The sequence below is a fragment of the Falco punctatus genome (genome assembly GCF_963210335.1).
Source record: "Falco punctatus genome assembly, chromosome: 3".
Classification (NCBI taxonomy): domain Eukaryota; kingdom Metazoa; phylum Chordata; class Aves; order Falconiformes; family Falconidae; genus Falco; species Falco punctatus.
This window is the reverse complement of record NC_137582.1, coordinates 9,887,801-9,906,693: the sequence shown is the minus strand read 5'-3', so window position 1 is coordinate 9,906,693 and position 18,893 is coordinate 9,887,801. Positions and strand designations below refer to the sequence as shown.

Here is an 18,893-nt window from a genome sequence, read left to right as displayed (position 1 = left end):
AATTACCATATATTTCAGAACTGCAACCATCAGACTGATAAAATTATGCAGCAATGTTTCATATTCTTTCTCCTAGACTTTTTGATATTTTGGAAAACTGTAGCTCTTCTGTTTATAATTTCTTTGAAAGAAAGTCATCTATATTTAGAGTGAGTACAGAAAAAAACACAGTAAATTCATTTAAGCAGATATATTCACAACCTCTATTTCCAAGTTTTAAAGAGATTTTTAATGTGTTTATTTAAGGGGAACAAATCCTGCATACCTTACTCCATATGCATCTCTAATGAACACTGATCTACTACAGTCTTAGAAAGGTACGATCTTTTAAATATATACAATAAAGCATATTTCTAGTTAAAACGAATAATAAAAGCATCAATAAGATGGGCTTCCCAGCATGTTCTCAAGTAAAGTAATCATACAGTTAAGAGTCAGATTCAAAACTCACAAGTATGGTAACGGAGAAAAGGAAACTAACCAAAAGAAAGTCTGCTGTTTAGCTGAGGCTCAGCCTGTGCCCAGGGTTATACACTTGATATATGCAGTTTTGGTTAGCACTTCCCTTGAATTCAATTCTGAATGTGACAAGCCTCAGTAAGTCTCATTTAGCATTCCGTCTAATAAGGAAATTGAAGAGAAATTTAACTGAAAATCATGGCATACAAAGAAAAGAGAAGAAAAATAAACAGTGAAGTTATTTCTATTAGCGCAATACTCGTATATTACTGTAATAGTTCATGATGCTAAGATGGCCTGACTTTAGATCATTTATACTTTTGTTCTGTATTACTAACAAATAGCTACCGTTTTTTTGCAAAGGGTTTAAATTATACTTGTTGAAAATGAGTAAACAAGAAGTCATAACTGTGGTATAGGGATCCTGTGTAAGGAAAGATGCAAAAAATGTTTGTATTCTACAAGACTTATTCTAGTATTAATATTTTTTAAAAATGATAAATGTTAAAATACCTTTTTTATTTTTGTTTATTAGTTGATAAGTTTTCATTAATTGTGAAATGATGTTTTGTAGTCTTCAATGTTATTTTTTGCAGTTATTAGAATCCCTTAAAATGTATAGCATATGACCTGAACATTTTATATTTCCTCCATTTGCAAAAAAAATATTAAAACAGATGAAGAAATATATGTGCCAACACACATTTTTCCTGCCAGTCAGTTTAATATCCAAACCTTCCATTCAAAATAAAGGAGGCCAATTCTAGACACTTGATATGTAGGGATCCATTTGTCTCTGAGTTTGCAGGAAATTGAGGACATTTTTTCTACTTTAACTGTTTTAGATGCTATATTTGTTCAAGGATACGCCTTACCTTTTGCCTTTCCAATAGTTAGGAAGTATTAAATAGAGTGATGGATGCAATGACAATTCTGTGGAACATAAAACCAAATATACTTTATTTAAGACTGTGTTTCAAAGTCTTTATGGTTTTATGTCTTTGTGAGGCACAGAGAAAGTAGTCATTTCTATAACTCTTTTAACGAGCCTTTTTACTGCGTGACCAGAGTTTACATAATGTATAATTGTCAGGGAGCTCTATTTTTCCCCAGAGCTTTGTGATTTCTATTACTGTTTATAAATCTTCTTTCAAACAGCTTAATGCATTTCCTGCTGGATGTACCTATAGCTACCAGTCCATTATGTTCTACAAGGGCTCACACAATATCTGAGAACAGATTAAAATACTCTTATTGGCCTTGAGCCAATCTGCAAAGGAAAGTAGGTTTAGCTACGCAATTACATTCCAGAAGACTTAAATAAAGTGTTGACTGAAATCAGAATTCCTACAAGACTCCAGCTGCTGTGTCAGATCAATGTGCACCCAACGAGTCTGACAGAAATGAATTTCCTATTAGTGGTCATATTAAGATATTCTAAGAGTATTCTAGCATATACTTTCCATATATGCATGTGTGAACATTCAGTTTGACATCAACATTGACAATTCATTTAACTAGGATAAAGGCAGGACTTCACCACAGATCAAGAACAGTGAGAAACAGCTTAGGTTTTGATCATCTGCAATGTAAAAAGTGGTCTTAAAAGTTTGCATGGGTGTAGAAAAAGAAACAGAAGAAAAAAATTGGTAGATATGTATGGAGGCAGCCAAAGGTATGCTGGATTAAATCTTTTAATGTTACGTCTTGATGTCTACCATGGGAACAACATAATTCAGTTTTGGGATCAAAATCAAACAGTTATCGAAATATACATTCAAAAAGGACTGGAGAATAATCCACATACAATAAAAGTATTCCTTTGCCACCCATCTCACTCTCAGTGTTTAACTGAAAGAAATCTTCGCTGGTTTCAATATTCTAGCTATGCCATCTCTGTGCTTCATCTGAAAACACTGGAAAACTGAAAGATATTGGTGAACTCAAACACTTCCCAAGCTGCCTTGGCCCCATGAATGTGAATACACACTGGATTTCAAAAATAGCTTCTTACTTCACTGAAAATCAACACGATTTTCAAATCAGTTATATGCTGAAATTGTACATACTCTGAGGAAACCTGGGTGGATTGTCGTTGACATCAGTGAGTGTGATATTTACAGTTGTTGACCCTGAAAGCCCTCCGACCTGCCCAGCCATATCTTTGGCTTGAATGACAACGGAATAATGCTCTCTGGCTTCCCTGTCCATGTTGTGCAAGGCAGTCCTGATGACTCCTGTGATAGAAAGAAAACAAAGAAACAAAAGAGAGATCAGGATTAGCTTGTCCAAGCAAGAGGAAAGGCTGGGAACAACCCTTCTTTCCAGGAAAGGTGAAGCGTGGCACGTTGTCTGGAAATGCAAAGCTTTTCTACAATCAAAATAAGCTGGCTTTATTGTTTTTGTCTTATATATATATATAACAATGCCAGATGCTGCTAAACAATCAACTTGCTTGAGGGTATGAAGAAATTAAAATCAGATATATTACAACAACTATTAAATTAATAATCAATCCATCTTATATGAAATTCCATTGCCAAAACTCCAGTGTTTATTATTTATATTTTATTTAAATAGCTCATATTATTTAAATAGCTACTTAGTAGAAATATTAATAAATGGGAACTCTTACCCCACTGAAGAAGACAGAAATTCCTTTTAAGTAATGTTGATTTCTGAATTAAAATATGACATACCTCTTAAAACTACACAAAATCTAAACTTTATTATTATTATTTGACAAACCTCAAAAAGCTATACTTTCTTATTTGATAAGTCAATCATATGTATTTATGTTCATAAGTGTGATTTACCTAATACTTGTCTGTAATGTGAAAGATAAGCTATTACCGTTTTTGCTACAGTACAGAGAGAAACCCAAAACTGAGAAATCCTAAAATACTATTATTTTTATCCATCACCATCAGAATTTTTTTTAAAACATTTAGTCAATAGCATACGCAGAAGCAAAGATTACAACAAAGGAACAGTTAACTTTGTGGGCTCAGTTTCAGTTATGGGAGACTTTGTAAATCAGTCCCGGCTAATTTCTTTGCTCACAGGCTGACAGAAACCTCATGGAATTCAATAAGGGGACATCTCAAGTCCTGTGCCAGGGAACCAGTACATGCCACGGACAGACTAGCTGGGAAGCAGCTTTTCAGAAAAAGGCTCTAGAGAGTCCTTCAAGTTGGACATGAACCAGCAACATGCCTTTGCAGCAAACAACACAAATGGCATCCTGGGCTACATTATGAAAAGCATTGCCAGCAGGTCAAGGGATGGGATCCTGCTCTGCTCACCACTAGTGAGGCCACATCTGGAGTGCTAAGTCCAGCTCTGAGCTCACCAGTACGTAAAAGACATTGACAGACTGGAGTGAGTTATACAGAAATAAACAAACATGTGAAATGCCAAATCTGTTAACATTAAATTTTCAAAACCTAAAATTTTAACATAACTTGGGTTTGGATTCTTAAACTGAGTGGCTGTTACAATTAGTAAGAAAATATACCACAGCATGATCAGATGTTGCTTCTGGGTAAATTTTTAAACATTTAATAGCCGTTAGCACAAAGCGACTTAAGAAGATGATCCTTGCTCTTCTAGACAACCATGATTGTACATGTACATAATGTAGAGCATGATTCTCAAGTTCTTTGGTTCCCACGGTCTTAGATGATGCAGATAGTGACCTCCAGAACATTACTTTTCTTGTGCTTTAAAATTACTTTGCATTTCTTCAGTAAAACCATTTAGCCATTGTTTCATATAAAATGGAAGTTTTCATGTAGCTTATACCATTGTTTCCATTCTATTCTGAAAACAAGTAACACATAAATAAGTAGAACTATAAAAAAATAATAATATTGCAAAGTATCAATGAAGACTCAGAATTATTTTAACACAGTTTTGCCCTGTAAGTTCCTTTTCATAAAAAGCACAGATTCTGGACAAGTTGGCGAAAAATAGTATACCAGTCTGTTTTAGTTAATCAGTGATTTTTCCTTTAAATGATACAGTTAGAAACAAACCTTTTATCACAAATTTCACCTTGATATACTGAGATTAATCATAATTTATACATACTATAACAGAAAGGTATGGAGACATTTGGATAAATGGTACTGATGCAACTTAAATCTGTAGTTTCATCAGAATCAATATGTTCACAAAATCTGATACTATTGTCCTGAAAATCCATTTTACTAAAGATCAGAATATAGAAAAGTATGAAAATTAAAAATGTCCTGCTTTGACATTTTTCAAATAAATTGCTTCATTTTTTTCACATTGAAACCAAATTTATCAGAACACTTAATGTTTATGAATATGCATGGAGTATAGGATTTTTTTTTTTAAAAAAAACCCCTTCCATTTCAATTTGAAACAGATCACATTTTACATAGTGGAACATCTTCTGTACAGTCCTCATAAACTAGTCACATTTTTAAACTCACTTAAACAAACAGAAAATCCTCTGTATTATAATTACTTTCCTCTTCCTTTTTGCTTCAAGGAGTATGGTACTGAATCAATGTTCGTAGACAGTTAATAAGGGTTTGTGGGTGAGTAATCATTTGATCGCTCCCATTTGCATCAGTTTCTTCTTTTCTGAAAACTGAGCAAATGAAAATGGGCAAGTTTTTAATTCCAAAATCTTGTATCCAAATTTTAGAATAAGAAAATTGATTTTTTGCTGCTGCAGGACAGGAGATAAGGGAAGATTCAGTTTTTTCTCGATTGCATATACATATATACATCCTAAAATTAGATCAGTATGAAGTATGTAACTACTGTGAGGACCCTAATGCTCCATCCTTGTCACTAGCAGCTCCACCAACTCTTCCGGCAGTATAGCACTAGAATTATACATAATTTCAAATTTCTCTAATGACGCCAAAAGGTGTAAGGAGAACTTTCTCAGTTCCCGTTTCCTATAACACAATCTGAAATGCTCAAGCAATGCTCTTTCTAAAGGAGGAATTGCACCTGAGTATCTTGAACATACTTGGCAGGGGCTCCTATACATCCCACGAGAAGACAGGAAATTCATATTGAGACATCTCGCTGTCTAAAATGGTGAGGAAAGAAACTGAAAAAGAAAACTGTCAGAGGCTTTTTAAATTTAAACACAGCCTTAATTTTGCCTCATATTTGTTAGGCAGCACTGTGACCCTGTTAACTGACTACTTTTCAGCTAAGTTTCCAATATTTATTCATCTTTACTAAGAAAGGAAAGCAAGGGAAAAAAAAAAAAAAAAAGTGAGATACAGACATCATTACAGGGACACCCCGCCCTGTTTCAGGTATTAAGTAAAGAATTTTTGCAGAATTTTGACTATTATGTCAAAAATCACATGCAACATGGAGACTGAGATCTATTGGAATGGAAGTGAGAAGGAGACACAGCTCTGGACCTCTGGTCTGCTGAGTTTAGTCATACCTATTTCTATCTTAGAATTATGTGAGATGCATTTTCCCACATTGAAGGATCTCCCAGAACACAGCTTTTCTTCTGACTTCTTGGCTAAATTTATTCACATCTATATCACCACCACTTTTGGGTTTTTTCTCTGACTGTTTCTACAGTCTTGGAAAGCACTTTTTCCAATTTGAACTTATCTTCCTTGACCACGGATGACCAGAAAGCTACCTATATTCCAGATGAGATTTTGTCACCACCTTTTCTAATTACAAGTTCCCCCTCCCCCCCCAATTACATCACACAGGTGATTCATCTGATTCATCTCTGTTTGACTAATACACCCAGGACATGCTCCTCTAATGATACTTCAAAATTAATGAAACCAGAATTTCTGTAGAATGACAAAATATTTTGAGTTGGAAGGGGCCTCTAATGATCATGGAGTCCCAACTCCCTGCTCCTCACAGAACTAACTAAAACTAAACAATACACCTAACAGCATCATCCAGACAGTCTTCTTATTAGTCCTGCAACATAATCCTTTACTATATAATACTATTAAATTTCCTTATGTTAATACTATTAAATTTCCTTATGTTCTCCTTGCTCTTGCCCTCAAAGATGTAAGTTTCTTCCTCTGTACTGACAATTCCTCACAACTACTTGCAATCAGGAAATTTCTTCATGATGGTCCTGCACTTATCCTTTAAACATCAGACAAAACTGCCACAGAACATTTAGATGAAAGACTGATATGTCTACTACTGTGGATAGCTCGTTCTCCTTCCTTTTACCCAACACCTGTGGATTTGAGAAAGCCCTGAAAATAAGTTTATTTTTGGCAAGTTTTACTTCCTTCTCCATTCAGGCTCTCTGACTTCATTCTGGATGCTGAACTGCAGTCAATCCCTTCCTCCCCACCCCCACCCCATCCCCCCTCCCCCAGTTTTCTTTAAGATACTTCTATGCTCTGCAGCATCTGACAATGTGTTATGTTGTCTTTTTTAGCATTCTGTGAAGAACCATTTTACTTGCATGTAAAAAGAGATACAACAGAAGGCTCAACTGTAACTGAGACCATACAAATGAACACTTTTAAATTCAAGTGCAGACAATTATTAAGAAAAGTCTGCCACAGCCAAGTGCCCAACTATGCATTTAATGAAGTATTTAACTATGTACTTACCTGACAGTCTGGTACACTTGAAGTAATTTATCTTATTACTTATACAAAACAAGACCTTCTTTTACATTCAGTAACCATTGCAGAACTTCAGTCAGCTTTACCTTACAGCCTACTCCTGCATGATGTGTGAATGGAACCTTCCCAGAATAAACCATGGTTCATTTTAACATTTTGAGCTCAAAGGTTTTCTATCTAGTGGAAAAAAACCCCAACAAACCAACAACAACAAAGAACAGAACAAACCAGCTCAACTTTAATGACAAATTGGTTTGTCATGGGCAATTGATTTTTTTTTTTTTGTTTGCAAAATTTCCATTCTCTTGTTGGATCCTGCTCCTGGTCACCAAAGATTTTATGAAGGACCAGTCAGTCATACTAGATTCTCCATATTCTAGTTTCTTACATATCTGTCTTGTCATGATCACAACCACTAAATGGTTCAAATATAATTTAAAGTATCTATTTAATAACTAATCGTGTGGTTTTACTAATTACTGAGGGAAGTGAACTGTTGCAGAGAATAATTTCATTAGTATTTTTACTTTGTGAATAAAAGCTCTATTTTTATACCTGCTTTCCTTTAGAATATGTTAGGATATTAGCCAATTTTATTGTAACAATATTTTTAACATATTGTATACATTCAAATACATTTCAAAATCTAGTACTACTCAATCCTGAAAGAATTAGATACATCTTGTTTAAGAGAAAGAAGTATGGGGTTTGCATTTTGAGATAAATATTGAGCAAGTACAAGTCAGCAGATGCATTTCTTTTTTTAAAAAAAATATTTAAATAAACTTTGAATCTAGAAATCCCAATAGACTTTGAATTGGATTTGTGATTTAGTTTGAACTATAACTGTAAACGGAATGTGCAGTAGAGATATCATGGTCATACTCCACATACTGAATGCTTCTATAACATAGATGTTTTTAATCTAGGTTTTTGAGTTAATTATGCTTTATGTAACTAAAAGCATACATTTTGTTCCTCTACAGGGACATCACTAGACACTTCATAGCTAAAAGTCAAAGCACTATAGTCATGACAATTAGTGGTCAACTTTCTTCTATGGTCATGATTATAGTACTGAAGACACTATGCCCTTTCTTAAGGAAAATTACCATTGAAATAAAATACATTACTCCATCACTGAAAGACAACTGCTGTAATAAAAGAGAAATTGCTGAAAAATATGAATATTTAAAAAATAAAATAGTAAAGAGTTTTAAATAAGTAGGTTAGATGAGTGTTCATTTGGTATTAAAAGAAGCGGTGGATTTACCAGACACTATATTACAATGGATACCCCCAGGAAATAAATAAATAAATAAACAAATTAATTAATGAAAAAGCTAACAGTCTATTCACAGAATCACTGAATGGTCAGGGTTGGAAGGGACCTCTAGAAACCATCTAGTCCAACCCCTCTGGTAAAGTAGGTTCACCTAGATCAGGCTGCAGGTTGCAATTCACTGTTAGTAAATAAAGCCACCTCAAAAATCTTGTATAAGAGCCTGAATTTAGAAATTGAAAAAGTCTTCTGCTGAAACCTCCTGAATTAAGGAATCTGAAGAAAGCTTCACAGACTGAGTGGAAAATACACCGTTCTTTGTGGCAATTGCATTGATGCCAAATGTAATCATAGCATCTTCCACTCTTTTCATAATGCAAAGCCTATTCAAATGAATCGAATTAAGAATTTGCTGCCATGCTGCCTCCCAGAATGCAGACAAGACACTCTAATCTGCCATATGCAATTGCTGCAAATCAAAAGAATATTTATAGATACCATGCAAGTGACCACCCTATTTGAGCAGGAAGCTGTCATTTTTTCTCTTGCCAATAGCTGAAGCATATGTATATGGATGCCAGGTTTGCCAGCTCTGTTTCAGTTAGCGTGGCTCACAGTATTTTACCTTTCTCTCCACATCATGTAGGCTGGTTTATTCAGCAGGACATTACTATCAGGGATGTTTTTCCACTGAACTGTTGTGGTTCTCCCATTGTCTTCAGATTGCTGCTACTTTCAAATTATTATGCTATGGAAGAGATATTTTCTAGATTTAGTGGTAGTGGACTTTTGTTTATGCCACTGTGAGTCTTGCCATTCCTGTAAACATCAACTTTTCACTCTGGCCTAAACATCTGCATCAAACTTTTCAAGCGATTTAGCATTTAAACAAAAGTGACTTTTTTTGATGCAGACCTCATTATCTATTCACAACCCAAACTCTTCTAGCAAACCTATGTCTGGTGTGGCTTTCTATAGCTGTAAAGGTATAGGAGTCTTTTAATTTATTCTGTTGAGCTGTACAGACACGGTTTTACTGTCTGAGGACCTCTGTGCAGGTTGGACTGTAAACCTGAGTTACACACACAACACCAGTAGTATCTGGCAGGCTGTACGGCTGCAACTTGAAGTACTGTGTATAAATACTTTTTTCTGTGTTTAAAAGTAGCAGAGGGGAGCTAATCATGGCGAGTAAAAGAGTTGTTAGATTGTAGTACAGACAGGATGGGAAAGTATTTTAACAGAAACAGTCAGTGGAAATGGAACAGAATGAGGTGTGCTGTCATAATAACAATGAAGTAAATTACAGAGTCATTAGATTAAGTTGGGTCTGGTAAGACAGACACTATCAATTCTTCACAATATTTTCTAGTCAAAGGAAACAAGCTTCTGTATCCATCCACAAAGAAACAGGCATGAACTGGACTGTAAGAAAAGAAGTAGTCTTCAGCTTCCAAAAGTATTTTCAGATTCTCTAAGAGAAGTCAGCACTGGGTAGCCACCACTTGACAGCTCAAGAGGTGGGGAGGAGTCACTGGAAGCCAGAAACCTGGCCATTTCTTTTTCTATTTAACAAAGCAGTATTTTTTTCCCAAACACATTACTATAAAATACATTACATGGCTTAACATCCAATTAGGTACAGCATTTGTAGTAATTTGAATCTTCAAAACGGAGACTTTTTAAGCAACACTTTGGAATGAAATCAAAGTTTAGCTAACATTTTTAATATAGTTTATGCCATTTGATGCATCCACATTCTTCAAAAATACCAAGATATTAAAGCTTAATGATGAATTCTTTATCTGACAGATTAACTGTTAAAAGCCAAATGGGACCACCGGATCTTCTGTAGAATTGAGGCCATTAACTGAACTACCACTGCACTGAACCTGGAAGTTTGATTTCGGCTACAGCACATCGTCCTGAAAGCTTGTAATTTTGAAATGAACTGATCAAGAGGTAGAAAGTATCACCTGTTTCCTTGAGTGAATATTCCAGACATTAATCATCAAGTCAAAGGTCTACCCTTGATTTGCTAGCATGCACTTTCAATTTCAAACCATTGACTCTTGCTGCCCTCTTTCAGACTATTAGTTCCCAGTATTTCTCCTTGTAAAGGTACTGCTATATTCTTATGAAGATAACCTTTCTAATAAACTGCTAAAAAAAAAAAATAACTCTAAAGCCTTTTCTTCCACTCAAGTGTTACTTGTTCTTTTCATTTTTCCAAAATTTTGTAAAAATACAGAAAAACTAAATTCATATTTCAATAATGCTAACATCACCCCCCCCCTTCCCAGCACCAAACTGATGTAAATTTCACTTTCCTGATATTTTTACAATATCTAAAGAATCTATTTAAGAGTTGTGTTGGGCTTTTTTTGTTTTGTTTTGGGCTTTTTTGCTTATTACTGCTTTTAGTTCTTTGGAAACTCCTTTTGAGCTGTGTTATTCTTAGTTTACATAGTTCTCCTGGATACTGCCTCAGTCTCCTCAGTTCTAATTGTAGGGTGTTGCCTTTATTGTGGCACAGGTTATAAAACAACCTGGATTATTTTGACAGAAAGGACTGTTCTCATCTTTATTTATCATCCTGCCATTTTTGTGTCATCTAAAAATTTTATCAGCAGTAATCTTATGTTTACTTTTAATTCCCACAGAAAGAAGCTAAATAGGGTTGCTCTTACTCTGATCCATGTAGAGCTCTGGTGGAATCTTTTCCTTGCATGATAATTTTGCCTTGACAACTTTTTGCTTACTCCTAGGTAGCTAGTTCATAGGCATTTAATATGTGCTTTGTTGCTACTGCTTATTGCTTTCTATTAAACTAGAATGTCATGTGACATGGCAGTTATCTTTTTCAATATAACTTGCAATTTCATAAAACAAAGAAATCTGGTTTCTTTACCGTGACCCGCTTCCCAGAAAAACACATGGAAAGACATCATTGCTATTTTTATTTTTGTACTGGTTGAATTCTTTCACAGCTCCTCTATTTTTCTTTTTTTCTTTTTGCCTAAATTGGCCAGCCTTATGTTACAGATTTCGTTTTGCTTGGCCTTTCAGAAGACTGACACATGCTTACATTCTACAGATTTCCTTATACATTTCTTTATTCACGAAGAATCCATCACCCTCCCTAGTTTTCAGACTGGACAGTAATTACAGTTCTTCATTAATCTAATCCTGTTCCTAGAAGAGTTAACAATTCATGGTGAAAAATAGGATAAAAGGGCCTAATTCCTCCATTTTCAGAAATCATTTATCAATATGTTATGTCCTGAAAATGTACAAGTTTTTTCTTTTGAAGTATAAATTGCACGTAAGTTCCTATGAATTTTCAGACAGCAAAATAATTTGAACATTTCTTCAAGCAAATACCCTACCTGAGTGGTTTTGACCTCTCCTAAAATTGCTTCTCCGTTATTGAAGATTTTTTTTTTAAACACAAAACATTGAAGATGAGGTATGGAGGAGCTGAAGAAAGCCTTAAAGAAGACTGATTTGAGTAAAAAGATTGTTGTGTCTAGCAGCAACATGCAACTATATACTAGCTCTCTGTATAACTGTGCATGATGAAATACTTCAATTTATAATAGAAGACACTTCAGTGGTTTTGCGCTGACTTGTGATTTCCTTGGAACTGAATCTGAATTAGTGGCACTTCTACAGTTCTGAAGAAACATATGGTTTAGGAGCAAACAGGGCTAAATGGCCAGATTCCCCAACACAAACAACATAGTGGTCAAACTCTGACATGTTCCTGTAAATGCAGAAGGTGTATATAAAGCAGCATGAGGCAAGCCTAGAGCAGTATAATGCTACTGCTGCGTTGAAAATGTATTTTTCTCCTTTGACAATTCAGTTTAAAATGTATTTAAAAACCAAAGAAGAATTTGTACTCTAACTGGGGAGGTGGCATGTGTGTGTGTGTGTGTTAGAGGAAGGTAACTTTCTTCAAACGACTGCTGGTCGTATAATGAAATACGTAAAGTAGTATGTATGAAACATACCTAGATACAGATATACATGACCAACAGATACCTTAATGCTGCTTAGATATTGAGGACTTCTCCGTAACAGAGGACTTGTCATGTAGACAAGCAGAGGAACCAAGCAAATTATGAATGTGAAGATAAGGCAAAGGCAAAGAATGCTCCAAGGGAGGAAATTGCACATTAAGTGTGATTTCTTCAGATATAAACTTCTTATAGGTGTATTTAATCCTTGGTGAGAAGGAACAGACTTACGACATGAGATGAACTAAACAAGTAAAAAGGGGATGCGCTCAGCAACCTTTGAACATAGCAGATGGAAACTAAGTACGGGAATCTTCTCAAAGGGAATCCCATTTGACATGAAAGAGCTTAAAACTGCCTGGAAAACTAATTGCTTATATTCACAAGCTTGGAAATACCTCTCTTTTAAAACAGAAATTGTATTGACTGCCAGTTATCAAACATTGCTTCTTGTAATGTCGCTTACTTTCAGCCTACAGGAAAATGTATTCAATTTATAGCTTGAATGAAAATGACAAAATAATAGACAGCTGAAGGTTAAAGCTGCTAATATCTCACTCCTAATCCAAAGCTACTTGTTACTTTCTTCATAATGGAACGAAAAATAAAGATGGAGCCACAGACTTGACTTCCTATTTCTCATCTACTATTATTAAATTATACGTTTAGGCAAATTAAACTTTTTGTCTTTGTTGAGTACATGAAAATGTATCTAAATAATTGGAGATAATTAACATAGTTTCCCATTCTGTTCAGTAATATTGTGGTTTCTATTCAAAGTAAATCACCTCAATAAGAAGGACAAGAAGAGAGACAGTGACCCTATAGTCATGACAAAAGAACTTTCAAATAGGGTTAAAACAGTGTCTGGCTAATTAAAAAAACTGAATGCAACATACAAATCTTGAAAAGATTCCACATTTAGATGAAATTTAATCTGCTGACTAAATTAATTACAACTGACAGACAAGGTCAAGACATATGATTCAGATTATCTGTTTAAGATAGCTTGCTTAAGAAAACTGGCTTAACCTACAGACCAAACATTTACATGGTGCTTGTGTTCTTTTCTCCCTGTGATGCTCATTATGTACCCATGAGCATCCCACTCAACCACAATGCTTCACTGACCCATGCGTAACTCATTAAGAAATTTCTAGCAGTACAGCATAATTTATAATTGTTATAAGTCATTTAGAGCACAACCTTACTCAGCATTGAAGTATGCTTGTTTGTAAAGTGCAAATGAAATACAATGAGACTGGTGTCCATATGGAAATGTGAAACACTTTCCAAGTAACCTAGGTACTTGAATTACAACGAAACCATTTCTCCTTGACATGTTATGATAGTAGCCATGCAAGCTAACGTCGCTTCGAAGTAAAATCATCAGATTCGACAAACAGCAAAATAACATCAGCAAAATTTCTTCATTTTGGAAAGTCTTCAGTGCTAGATACCAGAGTGTAAATATATATACACACCCATACATATATATTACTACTACAGATACTACCTTACAAATATGACTTAATTGGTTTCCCTACAGGTCATTGAAAGAAAAATCCTAGAAACAAAGTATTATTGTAATGTTTTCAGGGGGGACAGGCAGATGGGACAACAACCAAAAACCAACCAACCAACCAACAAAAAAACCCAACAACTACAACAAACCCACAAACAAAACCCAAGTCAAAACATTTTAATCACCAAAATTTATAAATTAATTGAAACTTCAGTACTTGTACAAAATCTCGATCTATTCAAACAATGAAAAATATTCGTTCAAACTCCCTGTAGGAGAAAAAATGTCTAGGAACTGCACTCTGGATAAACAGTATGCTGACTCAGGAACCGCAGTAGATCACAAACAGATATTTTTGAATTAAGTGTACCACAGTTTTCATAATGTTCTGATGCACACAAAAACCATGAAGCTATGTAAATAAAAAAAGAAACAGTATAATAAACTTCTGATATGTGAATATATGAAAATTCACAAATCTTATTTTCTTACTTAGACCCAGCGCTCACAAAATCTTTGTCTATTAGATGACATAATAGGTAGCAATTGGCTTCTACTGAGATTCAGTCAGGATTTATTGACCTGAGAGTTAGATACTGATCTAGTAAGAGAAAAGATAAATCTCTGCGCAGAGGTATAATAAATCCTACAGTTGGCTGAAACCAGAAGTCTGTGTTGTTCCATTGCTACAGTGCACTGCTATGAAGAAAATGACTACTGAATTAGTGAAGAAAGAGGAACCTCCACACTACGATAAATTAAAAAGCAATCAAAATAAGGTCACACAAAACATAAAGTATGACAATTCCATGACAGGACACGATTTTAAAAAGTTATTTTTCTCTTTTCGATTTGACTGAATACATTATTCTGCAAGGTGGTCAGACACTGGTGTACGTATTAGCATTGAACACCTCTTGATTTGAAACTGAAGCTTGCCTCCATTTGAAATTATTCTGAATTTAGACATAGCAAAAATTTTTAATACAAGTGCTGACTCCTGAAAGTTCCTACTGTAGCAAGAATAACTCAGGAATAACTCCACATACATTTTGTTATTAGCCCTGGGAAAGCCAGGACATTGTCAAAGATCCCACCCACAGTAAGGAGAGTTATACAACTGGATGAACCAAAGTCACACAAGTACCACAGTTTTATACACCATATATTACAAATTTCTATGCTGGGTTCTGTGAAAAAGGAAAAAACCCTAAAATATCCTCTTTTCTTTTCCTCTTCCTACCTACCATTCTCATGTACAACCATTGAAAAATGCAGGAATAACCTTTGCTTTGTTCCTTCAGGTTTCAATTATTTCTCTAAGAAAATAAGGAAACCTGTCAACTTAATGACTTCATTTTCTTGATCAGCAACATCTTAATAAACTACAGTAACATGCATGCCCCCTTCTGATAAATGCAGTATTTATATAGTTGCATAAGAAATGTAAAAACACACCTTTTCAAGCTCAGTTTGAAACACACCAATTTGATTAAAATTTAAATAAGCCTTTTTAACTGGGATCTTTCAAATGTCTCAAACCTTTATATAATTTGGTTATCTTACTGTCAACATAAGATACTATAATATTTCAAACTTGCAGTGAACCAACATCAGCTGTTTCAATCTTCTAGAAAATTTCCACAAGGAAATTTTTACTGACTGGAATGCAATTCAATATTATTTTAGGATACTATTGAAAGACAGTTTTGAAAAAAAAGCATGACCAAAGATGAAGTGATGAAATACAGATTTTTTTATAAATACAAATATTTTTGAAATTGTAACAAATGAAATAAAAAAGGGCTTGGGAAATTCCACTTAAATTTTTAAAATATGGTTTTCCTAAAAATTATATTTTCAATAGTTTACTTGTCTGGATAATGAATTTGTGACCTATACAGGGCATGAAAATAGACTAATGCAGTGTCAGAGAACTTCTTCCTTTCTCTAGCATTCTTTCTAACGCAAATACTTGCCTCATGAGGGCCTGGAAACAATCAGAAAAGTGGACTTCATTACCCTCTGTCTGCCCTTTCAGAAGATCATAAAATTTTCTAAACTTATTTCTGATTTCTCCATTTCATATCAAAAGCCCACTGTAAGATAACTTAGACAACAGATAATAGGTCTACCTTGATTTATAATTTGGTACAAAGAGTCAATGATTTTTTACCAAATGCATGTTCTAACTAATGATGTGAAGGTTCATTCAAAGTTACTCAAATGAAGTTAAAACAAATAAACTTCCAATAAAAACAAGACGCCTGACTTAACATGGTTGACCTGAAATTAGACTATTACTGTATCTTTTGAATATGAAAGCCAAAAAAAAAAAAAATAAATGCATTTTTCTGCTAACATTTAGGAGGAGTAAGAAAGTTTTTAGAAGTTCATAAGGCAGTAGGCTGTCTATTTAAAATTCAGTCCTTCACTTTGCTTAAGTACCTATCCCAAGGCTAAATTATTATTCTTGACCTAATTGTTCTTGAACACTGTGTCAAGGGCTATATATAAGTACTCCCTGCTTTTAATTATTATGACAAAATAAAACAGATTCACAGCAGTGTAGTATTTTTCACTCTAAATCCTTCACCACTTTTATTTACCCAGTGTTTTCTTTGTATATGCCCATAGAGAAAGTCTTTCCTCTGAATTTAATCTACAACAGCAAGACTTTCTCTATATATGTAGCTGTTTTCTAAATCTCCAAAATGACCTGAGGTAATATGAAACAGTATACCTAATGCAATTCACAGGTACCTACATATACAGTATCTGATATGTAAAAAAAAGAGCATTTCACCTCATGTACCAGAAAAGAAACTATAAAAATCCATGGTATCAGGAGGCCAGACACAGGCAACCCTAATCAAAGTGGACAAGAGCTTTCCCCGTAGAGAAAATGCGGCAGTTACGGCTTGCCATGTTTGGAACTGTCAAGCGTTCTTCCTGTCCACCCTTCTCAAGATCTTCTTGAAGTACATACATGATGAAGGTGAGCAGGACCTCACACTGTTGATCTTGATCTGATATAAAACCACATACTTCAACTCAGGATAATGAAGCTACGCTAATTTAAATTGGTAAAGAATCTTACCTTTTATTTTTAGGCAGAAAGCTTCTTACCACGATTAGTTGTCAATCTAGTAATCTAGTTGATGAGTTTTCGCTCTGCAGGTGTTAATGGCAAGGGGCCCCCTCTATCAGGGAGCATTGTCTTATATGAGTAAGGTTGCTGTTACAGCTCCTGAGAATCTGGGCAATAATTACCATTTCTTTATACCATAATATCTCTAAAATCACAGCTGAAGAGTAAAATATGTTATTTGTGAATCTGTGTTTTAAGGTCAGGAACAGGCCACACAGACTGCATGCCTATTTGGGCCATTTGCTTCTTCTTAGGAACAGGCAATTCCATTCAAATCTCTCTACCTCTACTTCCAACCTGGTATTTTTATTTCATGTTTAAATTTCAGACTGTCCAGGGTCTTTCACCATCTCGTCTTATTGGAGAAAGCCCAGCATACAAGTGAAACCCATTATGTGCTACAGGCACAAAGTGATGCTCAAATATACAACCAGGAGTAATTATAAAAAGAGACTTTACAAGCAGTGTGGGTGCTAATGAAACTCTCATGGAGAAATTCAGAACTGCATGTTCTGAGACAAACTGCAAGTAAATGAGCAGTGGGAGCTTCACAAAGAAAATTTTGACTCCCTGAAGCTCAGCTGTTGTAAATTAACCCAAACATTGAAAATTAAATAGGTCTAAGTCAGGAAATACCTACAAAGAACAATTTATTTCCTGGAGCTAGTACAGTTATTTGTGAAACTTACTCGTTGTAACTCTCAAGAAAGTGAAAATTAAAATGAAGCATACGTATTTTAAGGTATTTCGTGTTTGAATAAATGATACAGATATTTCCTGCTGAATTGGAGTGATCTGCTGGTTATGTTAGAAAAATAACTTACAATATATACTTGACCAGAAAGTTGCAATGGTGCATAGTAGCTGCTTTAGCACCAGTAGAGGTTACCCGTTTATATCTTAATTTTGATTAGAACTTCGTGTACACTTGCAAAACTCCCTTTTAATGAGGAAAGTTTTCCTGTGTATATAGGACAATTATCAGCTTGACCTCAGAGGATATACTATCCTAATAAATCCTTTTAAATACTTTCGAAGACTTAGTAAAAAGTTGTATTCTGACTGTTAGGAATCTGAACAGTAAACCTTAAAACATATTCTGACATGCATAAAACTTTCTCATGGTGATCCATTACAGTAACACAATATTACTTGGGGTTTTTTATGAACTGTTTTGCAGAAGCCATTTACAGAAAGATTGGAAAACAGACTTTTATTACCCTTTTCAAGAGATGTCATTTATCAAATGGACAATGACACGTACATCCTTAGAAGCTTAAGATAATTTAATGGTTTTTACATACATAGTTTGCAAAGGACATGGCTATATTACTCAGCTTTGAACATTTTCCCCCCACCTCCCCCCCAAGAACAAGATAGTAAAGGTTTCTAAAAGTCCTCTCAAAGCATTAAATCTACTTTTCATCTCACTCAGAGGAGGGAGGAGAAGAGGGAGACCTAGCACAACAGTTTACATGATAGCAAGACAATATAGATAAAAGGTATAATTTTCAACCATAAATGCCTGAAAATGGCCCTTTTAAAACATGGCCTGCAATTCAGTATGTCCACTTATCCCTGAGAAATCATACCTAACACTGGGCAATGATATTTCAAAATACTGACTGCAGCATTAGTTTCCTGTATCTTAGAAAATGATTTTCAGAAGAATGCAAAGGACAGATTTAAAGATTCAGTCTTGCCGTGTAAAACAGGGGAAAGTGCTTAGTCTTGCTAAACCCTACAGTACAAAACCAGAAGAACAGGGGTTCCATCAATTATTGTAATCATATCATGGATAGTGCTACCACTCATTAACTAT

The 18,893-nt window shown here is 34.7% G+C and overlaps 1 protein-coding gene across 15 annotated transcripts in view; it reads right to left on the bottom strand.

Annotated features, from left to right (window-relative positions):
* The window catches only part of CDH18 (cadherin 18), a 689,972-nt gene that overhangs the window by 69,008 nt on the left and 602,071 nt on the right, over positions 1-18,893 (bottom strand). For all 15 annotated transcript variants that reach the window (XM_080377753.1, XM_080377755.1, XM_080377756.1 and 12 more), the window contains one exon: positions 2,529-2,696. In XM_080377753.1, the coding sequence (XP_080233879.1) occupies positions 2,529-2,696 (168 nt within the window). The remainder of the gene's footprint in view (positions 1-2,528; positions 2,697-18,893) is intronic.